The 18,132-nt window shown below is 38.0% G+C and overlaps 1 protein-coding gene across 1 annotated transcript; it reads right to left on the reverse strand.

The window, feature by feature from the left end:
* Positions 1-2,499: 2,499 nt before the first annotated feature.
* On the reverse strand, positions 2,500-9,506 carry LOC124172950 (zinc finger protein OZF-like). Its single transcript, XM_046552477.1, has 3 exons — positions 9,350-9,506; positions 6,903-7,864; positions 2,500-2,610 (listed from the first exon to the last, which is right to left on the reverse strand). Exons 1-3 carry the CDS (start codon positions 9,378-9,380, stop codon positions 2,500-2,502), a joined length of 1,104 nt encoding a protein of 367 aa, XP_046408433.1. The 5' UTR covers positions 9,381-9,506.
* Positions 9,507-18,132: the final 8,626 nt, after the last annotated feature.

Here is an 18,132-nt window from a genome sequence, read left to right on the forward strand (position 1 = left end):
AAAGGCCAGACTGGTGCCCATGCGATGCCACTCCACGTGACGTCACAGGAACCACCTAGTTTCTATACCAATAGATAGGAGTTTTACATCTTCTGAGATTACCATTGTATGCATTAGGCACTAAGGTCAGGGAAACGTTTTAATAATCATCTAATAAACTGGCTAAGGTCGGAAAGTTTTCCTCGTTTGATAAGGTATTAATAATCCTTATTTAAGCCAAGCGCTACCAGCTAGCAGGGTACTCTGCTAACTGCTAGCATCCTGCATTGTATCAGCGCTCAAGAGCCTTGCCCTAAGGTCACCTCACTTGCGGCAGCGGGAACCAGAACGACGTCGTACGGAGATTTCTCGGTATTTTTACTTACCCGTCGCGTTTTCGCGCGCATAAAAATTTTCACTTTTCATTTAATCGCGAAAAATAGATATCGTCATTTAAAAAATCTAAAAGCGTGAAATACGTATTCCAGGAGTAAAAATCTTTCGATTTAGGCAATAAAAAAATAATAGGAAACCACCCCATTGCCCATCATTTCTATAAAGCGGTTTCTGCATCATGTGTATGTTTGGAGGCTTTTCCTCTTAATTTACAAAAGACAGATGAAGGCAGAGTCAATGCGGTGGGGAGGTAGGGTATCCCAAACGGAGATATATTCGTATTCCCGACCTCAATGCCTCTCCATTCATCTTTGGACGCTGAAAATGAGTTAAGCCATGAGAGTTGGAATACTTGCAGAGCAATGAGAATTTGGAATATGGGCTTGAATAACATAATCAATGACTTCATACCACACGAAAACTGAATCGAAACTTCGACTGTTTGCTCAAGGGATACGTCCTATCAGCGTCTCAAATGTAATCAACATCTGCTTGCGGATAAGTCTCTATTTTATAATCTTTTTATTACGACTCAGTTCAAGAATTTTTCCATCACCTTTTTATTACGGCTGAGTACATGAATTCTTCAATCATTCTCGGTTTGAAAAAATCGGATGATCATCACAAAGAGTAAACAATTGCGACCCTAAGTGCTCGATATTTTTCGGGGTATTTCAAAATTGACCAAATCTAATGGTAATTTTTCCTTTACTTAAACCAGATTCCATGCCAATATTTCCTATGAACGTTGGGCTACGGTTAATCCCGCGCTAAGTTTTCTTTACGACTACTTAATGCTTTTTAATTACGTCTATACCTCAAGGATTCAGAAAGATACCGCTGAATATTGAGCTGAACTATTGTCACTCCCAAACTGTTAATCACTAGACGCCATCCCAAATTAGGATAGTCCAAAAAAAATAGTTAATTCTAAGATCCAAATGAAAGATAATGCCTTTTTTGTAGTTTCATTAGAAAGAAAACTAGGAAAAAATACCTAACCATAGAAGGCATTGCAGTAATTTAAAACAATTATACAAAAAATGTGGTTTCAGCTATTATCACTGTCCATGATTTCAATTAAGTGACATTTTTCGGAGTTATGTTTAAACAAAATTGAAACTTCCCTCTAATTTAGTGGAAAACAGTAATTTTTAACGTCACAACCGCGATAAATACTATTTTTCGTTCATTAATGAAAAATGTATTGTGAAATAATGCAGATATATTTAGGAAAAATATTGATGAAATTTATCTTTACATGTGGTCACAAATGAAACTTCAATAAAGGTACTGAGAATAAAAAACTCTTCTACGTACATTATGTAATACTGTCGTGGTAGAAAATAAAAATTAAGCGTCAAAGACATGGAAATAGTAGTAAATTCCTAAAGCATAGAAACTACATTTGCACAACAGGTAATAACCAAAGAAGCACAAAAGCGTTTTAAAGGCCACAATCGGTTTTGAAGGACTTTTCAATAAATCTGGAAAAATACCAAAGGCAAATATTTTATTTTATGAAATCTTCTGAATTCAAACAAACGAACCACTTGCGCGTTTAGCTAAACGGAAGGAAATGCCGGAAATGAACTTTTAAGTTACGATCTATTGTGGAATCCTACCTCAAGCGTTAGCTGCACTAAAAATGCATTCTTCCTATTTTTCATGAATGCTCTGAATGGTCACATTAAATACTGAAATAGTTACAATACAACGGGATATGCAAATTTTTCTTTAACAAACAAATTTTTACCCAGAAAAATTCAGCAAATAACGTGTTCTGAAATGCTACTTGAGTTTTTAAACACATCACGTATTATTTTGTAACTGTGCAAGTGATACACATTTTTATTTGAAAGAAATAGTTTTTGGTGTAATTGATATTTTTTGTAAAGTAAACACTAAATCTGACCGTGAAACTAATCAGAACATTAAAAGGTGATCAGAACACTTCCATTCTCGTTACGTTTAACTATGAAGGGAAAACGAATGAGAAAGCGCAAGAAAAGGGCGAACGGTCAATTGACCGCTGGCGGTCATTATAGGTATGCGGCTTGCCCCGGTCATTCTAGTGTTGACACGTGTGTTTTACTTGCAGTCAAACTGCCTCTAGTGTAGCAATCAAGTCAAGTTGGGTGGTGCTCCATTGCGAAATAGCAGAATGTCCCGACTGAGGACCGCTTCCCACTTCCCTTGGGTGCAGCAGGTGTTCAAGTAACGGATCTTCTGCCACTTCGGATCGGAAGAAACAAAAGTCAATGGTGGGTTTTCCCAAAAGTAGTGCAAGCAGCATTTAGTCTTTACATCATAAGACTACCAAAACGCGACTGAAGTCGTGCATGCATGCGATAAAATAAAATATTATCCTCCTCTCTCTGCGTCAAAAATGCGCTTAACATCGAACAACAAAATTATTTTATCGTTAAATTTAGTATTTTTGGATAGAGATAAAATAGAAAATAATACAAAATGTTTAACTTCTTTTTATAAGTGAATGAACGATCTACGTCTGTTGAACAGTTGAAAGAGAATTAATTCCCCACGGCCGTACTCTTTGGTGGGCAAAGTGGGTGTTGGGAAGTATGTGTGTGTGTATTCGCGGAAATTTGTTCCTTAGAGCAAATCTGCAAGGTGAGCGTTTGTGCTGCGCGATTGTTTGGTTTCACAGTGTTTTAGCTTGATTTCCGTGTTTTACCCCCCCTGTCAGACCTCTACCTTCCCAACCCCTTCCCCACTTTGCCCACCAAAGAGTACGGCCTTGGGGAATTTGTTCTCTTTCAATTTAACTTCTTAATTTTTTAATACTTTTCAATGAAATATAGGAAGACACATTTGACCACGTGACTACTCCGCGCTGATGCTCGCGTGTTGACGCTCGTACGTACGGCGGATATGCACAAAAATCGCTGTTATTCAGTTACTTGCAAAAACTTATAGCTGCTTTTTTAACTTATGTATTTATAATACTGTACCTTCTTGTCACCAAATTAGGTTTCCGCGCAAATCGACGTCACTTTTGTATAACTCAACATATATGCGATTTTTTTCCGAAAACATTTACTCCTCTTCACTCACTCCTGATGCAGTCATCAACATCGCCAAACGGTTGACATCTAGAATTTATGATAGTATACTGTCTAAATGAATATAGTACATAGTTTCTTTTCCGAAATAATAGGCGGAATAAAGTAAAAAAAATATCTAAAATACGTAATTTTCGAAAAACAGAAAAAGCACGTTTCCGGTAAAATAGTGCAAAAATGACGCAATGTATCTAACTTTAATTTTTTTCATAAAAAAATAAGCATGAAGTGTGGTGCCCCAGGCATATAGCAACATAACTCTCATAGCAAAAGAGGGTTTCAACAAAGTCCAAAACATCATTTGTGTCCACATTTTTCTGGATCCGCACAACTGCGCGGCGCTAACTCGCACCGCTTCAATTTTCCGATGTGATTTGCATTCCTCTCCCTTCTACTCTCTTTTGAGCCCCACCTACCGCGTCGTTACCCTGTGTAAATTCCCGACCCTTCCTTCACCACCGACACTCGCTATTCCCTCAATGGGAAACCAAAACTCTCTAACCCATTCATGCCCTCCCCCATTTTTTCTTTTCCAAAAATCATTAGGTTTTGCCTGCCCTTTCTTAACCTCGCCCTCTTTTATGGACTCTCCGCCCTCCCTTATTCAGGAATATTAATATTTTGTCCAGAGACCTTTTAACGGGTAATATTTCATTGCGTTCTTTAATTGTGCCCATAAAGTTTCAAAAAGTGGCTCATTACCACGTCTTCCGACAAAACACCATTGGCGATATTATATCTCATTTTTGCCTATGTTCCAATACCGCATTGAGGAAGGCTGCAGTATTTTTTCAAACGAATCATTGTCTCGCATATTATAAGCATGCTGAATATAAAAACCCCTCCAATCTCCATTCGATGTTGGAGCATATCTCCTCTCAAAATTGCGTCATAATCCGTGGCGTTTGAGTGAATATTTTCGTGACGCTATTAACTTGAAATCCAATTCGTTCAGTTTATGAATATATATTTATAGGGCCCAAGGCCCCCCTGAAAATTCCCTCCCTCTTCTACCTGGCTTTCAGACTTCGATCTTTGAAGTACACTAGACCGTTCCAACACTTGTTCACAGCTGTATGTTGTAAAACTGTTTAAGTGATAATGTGGAAAGCCAAGCAGAAGAAAAGATCGATGGGTTCGTGGAGGACGCAGCTCGCCAAGCGTGAAAGAACCCCTCTAGTAGGACCCTGCCACAAGGTCCCGAGTCCGCATGCTGGTAGGAGAGAGACTATTAGACTATTCTCTCGGTCCGAGGCGAAGATCGTTTTCCCTCAGCCGGAGGCGATGAAGACGGACGGAGAGTTTGGAAGAGGGGAGGGTGGGAAGGAAGGGAAAGAAGAGAGGGAACTAGAACGACCTTGAACGATGGATCTCTCGCCTCTTGCTCGCAACTCCGCGGCAACTCGGCCATTTATCGGCTCCTTCAGAATTAAAATAGTCAATACGATTCCCTCCTATGACGTTAGCCCTCTAGTATACTTACTATATACTTTAGATCTCTCTTAATCAATCGTACATTATCATTAACTTGACATTTTCCTAAAAATTACATGGAAGCATTACATGAAGTAACATCAATCAGACAGACAAACATTATTTAATAATACAATTAGAATTAATGCCACATAGAAAATTATTCTTGAGACTAAGTGCCTCAAACTTTTATCAAAAGTGTTGAAATGAATGGCTTTCATATAAATGTAGCGTTGCGTCGTTAAATCTTGGAGATTGTCCACGTAAGCCCAGACATAGGGAACTCCAGTCGTCGGTCACAAGCTGGTTCAGGGAAAGACTCCACAAACAAGAAATCAGCACTCAAGAAACAATTGTCAAAATATTTACCAGTTATTTTCAATCAATATCCATTTCAAGTAGAAGTATTCAAAATCAGAATTATTACAGAAAACAACGAGGATAACTAATGATCCCATAGGAAACTACCAAACTAAGTACCAGCTGTATAATTTTTCTAAAATCACCCATGTCAGTCACGCCATCCATCCACCACGAGCGCCCGTGCAGAAGAGAGGGCTTGCATACTCCACGACCTGTCAGGGTGGAGGAGAGGGATTTTGCAAAGAAGTGGAGGGGTAAAAAGGGCGATGTTCAGTCAGCTGCGTATCTGCCCCTGTTGACTAGCAGCTCCGCCAATCATTAGTCATCCTACCCGGGGTAGGCGCGGGGAACAGCGTGCAGGCTGGAATTTTCTCGATCTTCTGGGTTGGAGACATCACTCGAATCAGAGGGAGATTCATTGGAAAACATGGAGGGGAGAGAGATAGTGGGGTGAGGTGTAGTAGGGAAAGAGAGGAATGATAGGACTATGGTAATACTTCTCACTCCAAACTCCATATTGGTGCCTCAGCACCCATTTCCCCTTAATTGCCAAGGAATAGGTATTCCTCCGCAGTAGTCCTATATACGTCTTGCTCTCCAGGTATGGCTGAGTTCGGGGCTGGTTTTCCGGGTGCTGGGTTTCCAGATGCAGGATTTCCGGAGGCAGAATTTTCCGAAGGTTGGATTTTCCGGAGACAAGAGTTTCCGAGACTTTGAGTCGAAGGGCCTTTGCGCGAAAATCCTTGGCGCGAAAAACCTTAGCGCGAAAAGTCATTAGCGGGAGAAGTTCTGCGGATAAGTTCGGAGGAAGTTCAGAGAAATTTCTGGGGGGATACCAGAAATTTAAGGGGAGAGGTTCACTGAAAAATGCCACAAATTTAAAAACTTTACTACCATTATAAATAGCAGTTAAAGATAAATGAATAATTTATTGATCCTTGACAATATAGTAGAGTAAATATACTTGAACATTAAAAAATAGGGTCACGGACCTAATTGAATATTATTGTAATATTTGATTTGATTGATGATTAGATGGCAATTCTTCGATTTCAAACATGCAGTTATCGTAGTAATGAGAATTATTTATCTTGATGACTAATGAACGCTAATTAATTAACCTAATACTAAGACCTAACACTGTTTTAAATGAGAGAAAACATTGAGAGAAATCGGGGAATTTTTCTCTCATCGGGGAATCAATTGAGAGAAAGTCTCTTCACAATCAATGCAACAATAAGGCTTCCTATGTACACGCATGTGTAAGACAAGGTTTCGTTTGGTAGCATAAGACTTTTCACATTCATTGCATGATTACGATACCTCCTCCGTATGAGTCTGCAAGTGACGGACAAGGCTGCTCCTAGCAGAGAAAGACTTTTCACATTCACCAAGGGAATAAGGTTTCTCCTTCGTATGAGTCCGAATGTGACGGACAAGGTTACTCTTCAGAGAGAAAGACTTTTCACATTCACCGCAGGAATAAAGTTTCTCCTTTGTATGAATCCGCATGTGACAAACAAGGTTGCTCCTATCAGAGAAAGACTTTTCACATTCGTTACATGAATACGGTTTCTCCTTCGTATGAGTCCGAATGTGACGGACAAGGCTGCTCCTATAAGAGAAAGACTTTTCACATTCACCGCAGGAATAAGGTTTCTCCTTTGTATGAGTCCGAATGTGAAGGACAAGGTTACCCTTTTGAGAGAAAGATTTATCACATTCATTGCACGAAAAAGGTTTCTCCTTCGTATGAGTCCGAATGTGACGGACAACGTCACTCTTGTTAGTGAAAGACTTTTCACATTCACCGCAGGAATAAGTTTTCTCCTTCGTATGCGTCCGAATGTGACTGATTAGGTGACTCTTCCAAGAGAATGACTTTTTGCATTCATTGCAGGAATAAGGTCTCTTTGCTGTTTGTTGACTATCTGTCAATGATTTCCCATCTACAATGAAGCTTTTCCTCACTTCCCTCAATTTTTTCTTCTCCTTTGTTACTCCAAAGTTTGCCTTAAGAAGCCCATTTCCTTTTTGTCTCACCCCTTGCCTTGAGAAATCTTTTCCGATTGTCAAAGTAGCATCATTATCCAAATTGCCAGAACCAAAATGAATCTTCAGGTGCTCGATGAGATCATGTTTGGCATTGAATGCATCCCCACAGTTGAAGCAATGATAGGAATTGTTCTTTGATCTTGCACGCTTACCTGGATTTTTGATCATGCTAGTATTTATGTCTTTTTTTTCTCGCATGACTGCCTTGGGGCCACTCTTTCTACTGCCAGTGACCTTGAAAGCCTCTGTAGTGTCTGTATTATCACAAACACTCGTTTCCTCCGCAACAGTCATTTCTGCTCTATCTACTTTGATTTTAGACACACCCCTGCATTTCGAATGAAACTGTCCATCATCAGGAGTTGAGCACAAAGTTCTCTTATCAGTAAGCAGAGCAACACATTTTTCAATGTCTTCATCCATCACCTTCAATCCTTTCCTTGAAAGTGATGATCTAATTTTTGGTTCAAGAAATCCAAACAAAGCTGAGGCTCTTTCAGGAGCTGGGAGATCTAGAAAAGAATTTCACATTTAAAGTTAGTGAAGTCAGAAATATAATCTATGATTCGTTGAACTAATTTATAATACTCGTTACAGAGATATGAAGGTTGCAACTTCAACCGATCTTTTGGTTAGTTGTCATACACATAACAAATGTGGCAATTAATTTTTATGGTAGTTTCCATACATTTCTTCACAAATGCACACTGCTGCTGCTAAAAGAAGTTCAGTAAGGTATTACGCACTAACATTAAAATATCTACACCAGAAAACACGCCAGTGCACAGTTTTACGGAATATGGTACTAGAGCATTCTAATGAAAAATATTACCTAGTAGTTATACGTAAAATTACATACCAATTATTCAACTTCTCATATTCACCCTCAATGAGAGTAATGCCCTGTACTTCATTGTACCACAATTAAAAATTTCAATGAAACAATATCCATGAAATCTTAGCTAACAAGAATAAATTAGCATGGGTTGATCGCTTACTGTCATTGCTCTCCAGAACTAGAACTTTTGCAAACATGGCATTGAAATTAAGTTTTGCCTATTTTTAGCCAAATTATTTTTTCCCATATTCCACTTCCTCCATGCATATGTGTTTGACCTAATAAAGCACAGTTTCCATGAGCACAAAAAAGAGAATTGGATGGGGTATGTATCAATGCCAAATTTTCCCATTATTTCAAAATTGAACCAAACCTTTTATCCTCATTTCAACAAGCTCCATGTTAACTTTGTTAATTGATACCACACAAATGACGTGGGAGTTGGAATCTCATGCTTTGCATTCTTCACAATTTTTAATACTTATCTATTAGCCAATCTTAAAGGCAATATTGTTTGGTTAAGTACGAAGGAGTTTCCCTAGAAATGCAATTGACTCCAAATATTGCTTTATTTCACTGAAACATAAAGAAAATTTTACTAGCAATTAGCCAAACTGATTAAAATATCCTGCAGAACGTTTAAAATAAACCAAAGACAGTATAGAAGGATGACAAATTCACATGCTACATCCTTCCCAAGTGGAGTGTCCAAAAGCCTGGTGTAAGAATTCAATCAAATTATGTTGTCATAGTCCATTGCGAGTTGTCCTCGAATCACCCCCAATATAGGGTTACATGTATAACCAATATTTTAAAATACAAATCCAGTTAAACATTTACAGGTCAAATGTAATAATGTATAAGAGCCACCCAGCAAAGGGTGAGCGTTAGTCAAGCGGTTAAGATGCCCAGTCATCACCTCGAGGACAGGGGATCGAGCTAAATATAAAAATAAAAATTTCAGTGATATTTATAGAAATATTGAGAAATAACGGGCTTTTGTATAATAGAAAGTAGGATAAAAGTATGAAAAAATTTCATGCAAGGATAGCAAAAGCTGATTGAATTCTTAGATTCAGTTTTGGGACATTTGCCTGGTCAAAATTAGTGAGAAGTCTTTTCTGTGAAGAGTCATTTTCAAGCACTTAGGAGCACTTACCCAATGCCTCCGTCATAGACTCCATGGCCATTGCCTGATTCTGAATCAGCTCTCCATTCTCCACGGAATTACACTGAAAGTAATCACCAAAATATTAATGGACAGGGAATTGGAACTATCTTAGCTGGTGATTAAATATAATTTATTCATAAACCATATAAACTCAGATATTATCTTATATTTTTCATGTGAACAAGAAGTGAATTGGTAATTATTATGATAAAAAACGTATTCTCAATGATCATCTGACAAAGACAGCAAATGTAGGGAAATCTGATTAGCCATCCTTAAAAGCGATAAAAATCATAACCAGCAGCGGAAACGTAATCCAATTGAGTCTGTGGTCAACACCCATAACATTCCATAGCATGCCTTCTTTCTCAACCTCCATACTAAATTGAATGTGTTTATCCTGTGAATTGAACACTCTCAGAGATGGCATTAGCTGTCATGACATTCCTTATCACTCACAAAACACACTGTCTACATATCGATACCATTTTATGCTTTTCTTAGTAATGACGTATAATAGAGAACTGAAGGTTTTCAAAATTATCAATATAAATTTCGGCTAAGATGGGGGACAAAGGTGACCCCATAGCTAATCTAATTGTTTGCAATGCTTGCCAATGAAGAAAAAAACTTATGATTTCTGCACCATTTCAGGAGTTCACAAAGTACACTTATCACTGGATAGGGTGTATCTGACTAGATGAGGGTGATTTCCACTAAATGCGCTACTTCTTTTCTTGGGATACTCTGTAGATTCACTACATCTAATGAAACTAATACACAACTATGTTGTGACACTTAATGTAAGAGCAGGCTTGCAAGTTCATGTGAATTTTTCACATCATATTTAGGTTTACTCTTCACTTTGATGTTTCTCTGTAATGAAACCATGTGTCATCACAATAAATCACTATTAAGAAATAGCCAAGTTTTTATTTCTTCAACTCCCACAATAAAAGATTTCCACCAAGTTTCAGCGCTATTATCAATTATATAAATATTACTCTTTATTTAATTCAATTCCATTCTCAGATATCATTTACAGGTCCCACTATTTTACTTCGTAAAACATTAGCCAAATACAATACATGTATACAACAATAAAAAGAAACAATCAACTTGTCTTGTGATATGAATGCACCTTGAAAAACTCATTTAGACTGAAGTAACTTCAAAGAAGTTTCATTTTATACTTGAACTCATGTCTCGGAGGAGTATACATGAAGCTCAGAGGCAAAAGGTTCTTTACTTTTGTTGCCATTTGAAAGGGTCTCTTGTGGTACACTGCTGTGTAATTGCAGAACATGAGTAAATTCTCACCATGCTGAGTTAGTGGCCCATGCACTTAGGCAATGGTGATGAGCTGTTCCAAGAAGTATTCGTTGAGAATAAGCAGAATAAGAAGATATATGAAAAAAGATTCAAAGCATAAGAACTTAAGGAGAAGGTATAGGACAATGTTGGCAAGTTTGAATCGATTCGGCTACTTAAAAACCTGTGTTGAAAGAATATAACAAGTTCAGTCATTTACACACAAGCTACTTGAGCCACGTGGGCTAACTTGACCCCAAAAACTGAAAAATGATGTTTGGTTTTCTGCGAGCTCTCAACTTCAGCAAATCGATGTAGTTCAGTGCTTTGCTGGTAGGTATAGGCAGCAGGTTGACAATAGATTGAGTCTAGGAGGTTTGGAAAGTCACCATCGACAGAAGAACTGGTTAATTAACTCACACATAAGTTTGTTTTTCATATCACTCGGCAAAATTTCATCTGTAAAGACATCAGGAATAGCATAAAACTGGATATGATTGCATATATATCATATGACGTCTGTTGCCGAAGGAAATTGAGGCCTTTTTTTGCCCTAACTAACTCATTAACTGTGCAGTATGTTGCTTAGTACAACTTGTACACATTATCCAAAAACTTAGGCCACTTGAGCCCATGGGCACAGAGTAGGGATATATTTACTGTGCCATGGGCTGAAGAAATTTACTACCTCTTTTATTGTTCTTCAGTGTATGAAGTGTTTGCACTCAAGTTCTCCACACAAATTTTGTACCATTTTAAATGTTTAAGGACTGGGCCACATATCACCTGCATCTAACTCTAAGCAAAAAGATGGGAAGAAGGTGGTAATTGGAGGCAATCTTTCTTCACACCTCATAATCAATGTAATTCAATTCTGTAATGCACACTTCGTTTTCTTCCCCCTAATTCATCCCGCCTCACTCAAGCACTGGATGTGGTGTACTTTTGGCACTCAAATGAAGCGGAAGGGCATTATTCACCATTGGAAATATTAACTTCTGTTAAAATGGTCGGTTCTTCCATAGAATCAATCCTCAATACTGTTACGAGCTGTTTTAGAAGAAATTGGAAACCAACCTAGAGGCGGGCTGAAAGAAAGTTGGACTAGTGCTTATAGAAGACAATCAAATTACAAGCCATTTGCCAAATCAAGAAAAACCCAAATCCAATGGAGACTTGTCTATGATTAGGAATGCATTTCTTCAAGGACGGCAAGAAAAGACAGGAGGGTTTGTGACAATACCCATTACATGGAAGAAATACTCCTATGTCACCTAGATAGAGTATAAGAGATAACGTGTTAAAGTTGACTGCATGGAGCCCATGATCTATGTTTGGAGGTGGACCAAAATCAATGATATCTTGCCATACCTAGGGTCTAGCAGGTTAGGATTGTAAAAAGTGCTCCCAGATATTTTGAAAAATTGCAGGCTCAGATTCTCGCACTTTAAACAAATTTTTTAACACAAACCTGCTCAATGATTTCCCTTTATGCATATTCGAAATGATGATACACCAATTATCACCGCTTCTGTCATATTCACGCAGTACTTAGGATATTAAAGCTTAACAGTACGGTTATAAACAATAGTTAAGATTATTCTAAATGTGATAGGCATTGCTTATGTTAATTTGTATTCTTAATCATTAATATAAGAAACTGATCAACAATAGTTGCTCTCAACAATCAAATCAAATATCATCCTCGAATACATAGATGCAAATAGTGCATAGCAGTTATTCATGTTTTTGACCATGTTCTACCAAATTTTAAAATCTGAAATAAAATTTGGAATATATTGGTAACAACGTATACTTTTTCGGCATGCCTATTGTTTCCTAAATTTTTTAATTTAATTTTGAAAATATCAAACTTATGCAAAAGTCAAGTTTTTCGTCAAAAACTTATGAAAAAACAGGATGGTAGAATGTAATTGTATTTACATTTTAAAATCAAGGAAATGATTTTACAAAAATAAATCTGGTGATAGAAAACTAAAAATACTATCTCAATTTTTTTGGGGTTATCATCCATTGTAAAGGCCTGAAACTTTGGGAAAACACAATTTTGGATGCACTGTAAGTGTATATTTTTTTATATTTTGAAACATCAGGGGGCACTTTTCACCATCTTAACTGACTAGACTCTTTGAGGAAATGGTAATAGAGCCCCGGAACCAATAAAAGTATATTTTCTTTCGCTGGACTCTAAACATTGCCATACACAAATCTCGTTTTGTTTGTAAAATATCTTTACAGTGTTGCTGGAAGTAATGTTTCAAGTGCTTCTTCGAAATTGAAATTTTTAAAATTATGTTTTTTATAATAATTTTTCTGTGAAATTTATGTTTTGAAGCCTGCAGGATGATTGGAAATTATTCACTGCAATAACAGTCGCCCTACTTGAACCTAAACTGCGCTGAAATGGTAGTTATTATGGGTATTACAGTTTAGGGTCGAGTAATCCATGTTAAAGTTAACTCAAGCGCAAATAAAATAAAACTTTTAAGTATTTACTTTGCAAAAAAATTTATGTTTAAGCATAGATTAATTTTGAACCATAATTTAAATATATAAAATTAGTATTTCAAAAAAGCAATACCGTAACACCACGAATCACGTGACAATGAGACATGGGGGGACGGAAGGGGAGTGGGAGGATTCCGTTGGAGGGAGGTGGTCCTGTACCGTGGGTTGGGGAAGAGGGGGAGGGGAAGAAAGGGGGGAAGGGGAGGGTCCCGTTGTGGGAGGGCTCTTTGCTGATGGCTTGCGGGTGTGCACGAAAGAACGAGTGCTTACTATATACACAGTTAACATTGCTGTTTCATTCATTTCAACAGTGAACCAGTGAAAGTCGTCACTTGGAAGATGTCTTGTGTTGCTAAAAGCTATTAAATTTGAAGATGGTCCATGCATAGCGGTTTTTTATGTGTCTAATAATTCTACAAGATACAGGAAAACCAGGAAGGAAGGCTGAGCTGAATATAAAAACTTTTTTACAGCAGTGGTAAGTACTTAAAATGCGGTGGGTTACCTATGTTAGTTTTATGGCTACTGATACCATTAATTTGGTAATTGTTTCATGGTTTTAGATCTCAGTGACCTCGTTCTTTAATTGAAAATATGGGTTATTCGCTAAGAATAAATAAGCGGTGCAAATAGATGGCGGAAATACTACAGTATCTGCAATGGCAGCCTTGTTGACTCTTCCATGCATGCCCTTTCTCTTGTTTTAAAGAGGTGGATATGGCAAAACATGCGATATTTATTCACTTAATTTCTCGTGGTTATTTTTTCAAGCTTAGTTACATTGCCTTTGCTTCATGTGTTTGAATAAGTTATATTCCATCTCACACTCTCCCACGTGGTGTTTTTATTGATTATGGTTGTTTAACTGGCTGAAGTGAATTTTAGCCAGAGTATATTAGCCTTCCTCATTTATTTAGAGAACTTTTTATTTTTATCTTCGTGGGAATTCAATGGCTCATGTTTTTCACATAATACCAAAATAATATCATGCCACATTGCCGTGGAGGCATGGTTCCATCAGTTTTTTCTAATTGTGCTATTGTACTTAATTACTATTTTAAAACCTCACTGATTTCGTAGCTCGCTTTCCAATTAATGGATGGCTTTAGATATTTAGTGAAGAATTTTGTGAGAGTACAGAAAAGTAGAGGAAATATATCGCACCACCACTAATAGTTACTTATAATGATAGGGAAAACTTGTATTATTTCATTTCTATTAAGATACAGTTGTGCAGTGAATTAGCGTTTTTATGATCATGGTGAAAGTGTTAATGTGTACCCTACTATAGTTTTAGGACTTAATGACAGTGAAATTATAATGGTAGCTTTTGTTATCTGGTGGGATAAGGTTTATGGCACCCTGGCATTAGTTATGCTTGCATCCATGCTCATTTCATGCAATAATTGACGTTGTATAGCGTACAATAATCTATGTGGACTAACGGTGATCCTCCTATGCTAATATTCACATTTTTACAGGGGACATGGCATTCTTCAAAATTCTTTTTTTACTTTTGTGGATTTGCTGCCATTGCAGTTCAGAAATTGTTTTAGTTGTAACCAAAGTGTAACAACAGTAATGTGTTCAGGATATTTTTTGCTGAAAGGGGGCAGTGATTTATTAAATAAAATTAGTTGTAATCAAAAAGGAAGTCATGAGAATAGAGTAAATGGTGAAAATATTGAGAATTGAAAGGATGAATTAAGCTCTTGTTATTTGTGATCGAAAATTTGTCCCCACTCTCTCATGATGATAATTTTCTTGCACCTGAAAGCCTCACATTTTTGGTGTGACATAACCTCATGTAAAGCCACTATTAGCAAATTGTGGGGATCTTTCATGGTAGAAGTACTGTCATTCCATATTTATATCTGATACGACCTGAGATTGCAACTGCTTTTTTTATATTATCTTTTAACTTTGCCTAATTTTTAAACATTTATGTTTCTAGGCGGTCATTCATCTCCAGATCCTTTGGTGGAAGTGATACTGCCACATCCTTGGAAAATCCTCAACTCTTCATGACAGAAGTGATGTAGAAAAGATCTCCATAGGCATGAACAATTTTTACGAGAGAAATCGCTATATGTGGTCATCAAATGAGCCAAAACCCGTATACCCTTCCATACCACCATTGCTCTGAAACCTGGTTCGAAGGATCACATTACATAACTAGGTAAGGCCTCGTAAGTATTAGTCTCAGATTTTTGAAGAGCAGATTTTACAATTGAATACATTGGTACGATCAAAAAAATAAAAAGATCTTGTGATTTTGCATCATCCAAAGGATGCACAATGGGCTCTTCATTTTGCGGATTCTCGGCGAACAAGACTGTAATATCCAATGTCCCAAAATATATAAGGCTGTTTGCTTAGTTTCATTTATGCACTGCAGGGTGAGTCATGACATAGAGTCAGGGAAAATCAGTAGTAATTGAATTTTACAACGTAGCTTAAGGTGGTGCAGATACTTTAGACAAAATGTACTGTAGATACACATACTGGGAGGTTGCCAATGGCAGTATTTTTCAGAATATTAAATATTTCCTTTGTCAACTCTTTTGTGCTTCAGCAGTCTGAGAAAGATAAGAGGGATATTAAACAATTTATAAGTATAAATCAATGGTTTAGCTACATTAGACTCCATATGGGAAGGAGAATGTCAAATGTAAGACTCCCGAGTCAGGTATGATAAATTATTGAGCAAATTCTCCATCTACCATAAGAAGAAGTTGAAAGGTTAGAGTAGCGGACAATATGTTGACTTTCTCTGCCGTACAAAAACACGGAAAACCTCTTTCTTATTTTTCCAATGAAAAAAGCCTGTGTGTGCTTTTGTGAAAAATTGTAATTTTGATCGCCTGCAGAAGGCATTGAGAAAAGGAGTAAGTGGGGTAAAATTCATGGCTACTTACTACTTAGCCTTCCAACATTAACATTTAAGGCTTTTTTTTAGATCTGGCGAAATATTGACACGAAATAATAATAAAAATTATAACTCAAGTGTTTTTGGCATTAGTTTTGGTCCTGTTTCAAATAACAATTTTTACTAACAAATTGGTTTGTATTGGGAATGTAAAAATTTTAATGTAAGTTTTACAACAGTTAAGCATTTAACCCTTTCGCGCCGAATGCCTCACCTGTGCAGCGAGAATTTTCTTCTCTAAACAACGAATGCTACACCAGTGCCTCCTGAATGTTCTTGAACTATTAGTGAAGGTGGGTGGCAGTAAGCAGGCAGTAAAACAATTTAAAAAAATGCAATTTATTGTTACAAAAAAACTTCAGGCAAACCACAAACCCTGCCAAAGAGTCGACCACGGCACACGGAAGAAAGGAGAAGGGGTGAAGGGAAAAATCTGGGAAGTGGGAAAGAAAGGGCTCCCAAGCTTACGTGGTTTGGCGGTGTCTGGCGACGAGGCGGTCCCGGAGCGGCGTTGAGTTGAGAGGGCACAACATGCCACAACGGGCGAATCCCAAGCAAAAAGCCTAGATCTCCTTGCTCTCCCAAATATATAGGGAGCCCGCAAATAGATTCCTTCCTTCACACGACGGACTGGGAGTCGACCGGCTAGGGCTAGTCCGAAGACTCGGCCTACGCCCCGCAGTGAGGTCGTACTTCCACTACTGCTTATGATGGCTTGTCCTTGGAGCCTCAGTAGACGGCTCATCCTCCCCCGCTGTGCTCCCGACAAAAAATCCTCCGCCAGGTCTGTTTTGTGCTCGGGGATAGGGAAGGGACAGGAGGGGGTATAGAGGTTGTGTGACCGTAGTTTTACCAAAATAGGCAGATGTTCAATCAACACAGAAATTAGACAAGCAAATTCATAATTTAAAAAAAATCACCTTTACACAACAGAAATCTGTATGAAAATGCCAAACATGAAACAAAACCAAGACCGTTGCATTCGTACAAGGCAAGCTATCTATCTCAATAGCCGATAGGAGATAAGGTACACCAATACATGAAAAGTATCTTAATTAGTAAGAGTCCATTTTCACAAACAGATAAAGAAAAAAAAAACACACACACAGATGTAAACTCGAAAGAAGCAATCACTATGTTTAGTGTAAAAGCCTTATTATAGGCTACAATCGCTATAATTTTTAAAGAGTCCTGGTGATTTCTTCCTCACAGGTCACTCACAAGATTTTTATTATAACGGTGCCAACTAATAAACAGCAATAGGAAACACTGAGTTTCAGCATGAAACAAAAAATGAAGCCAAGTCGTGACAGGCAACCAAATAAACGTTGAAGCCGGGCCATAGTCACGATAATCAAATCTTGCGCTTACCAAGGTACACAAAAAACAACATAATAACAACCACAGTCAGAAGACTAGAGGAACGAAAAACAAATAAAGGCAAAAAACCCGAAACAATAGGGCAAATACCCAGACTGACCAAACCCAGAATCCTGCTCTCACCTCGATCACTCTCCGGGTACGCCTCACCGCACTAACCGCCAAACCTAAGAGAAGAGGAAAAGGTAAGGAGGAAAATGGGTCGGAGTGCCGAGGACGGGAAGGGAGGGTCTCACTGACGTGCAAAGAATGGTTTAATCTGCGATACATGACACCGCCGTTCAATTGCTCCCGTATTTATATCACACAATTCCACTGTAACTGGGCTGGTAAACCTAAGGATCTTTAAAGGACCCTCCCATTTTGCCAACAGTTTAGCGCTCCTCTTATTTACTGCAGAGCTTTGGGGGTACATTTTACCGGACACCAATTGCCCAACTACGAATGGTTGAGGCTGACGTCCCTGGTTATACCGGGCGGCAACAGCTCTATTAGCCTCTCTTAATTTTTTTACGGCAGCCTCCCAACGGTTTTCTGGCTCGCCACTCTCTTGAATAACATCGTCATCCATACCCCACTGCAATGCGAGCGGATGGTTCAGTTCCCGACCCAAAAACAAGCT

This window comes from Ischnura elegans (assembly GCF_921293095.1).
Source record: "Ischnura elegans chromosome 13 unlocalized genomic scaffold, ioIscEleg1.1 SUPER_13_unloc_3, whole genome shotgun sequence".
Lineage (NCBI taxonomy): Eukaryota > Metazoa > Arthropoda > Insecta > Odonata > Coenagrionidae > Ischnura > Ischnura elegans.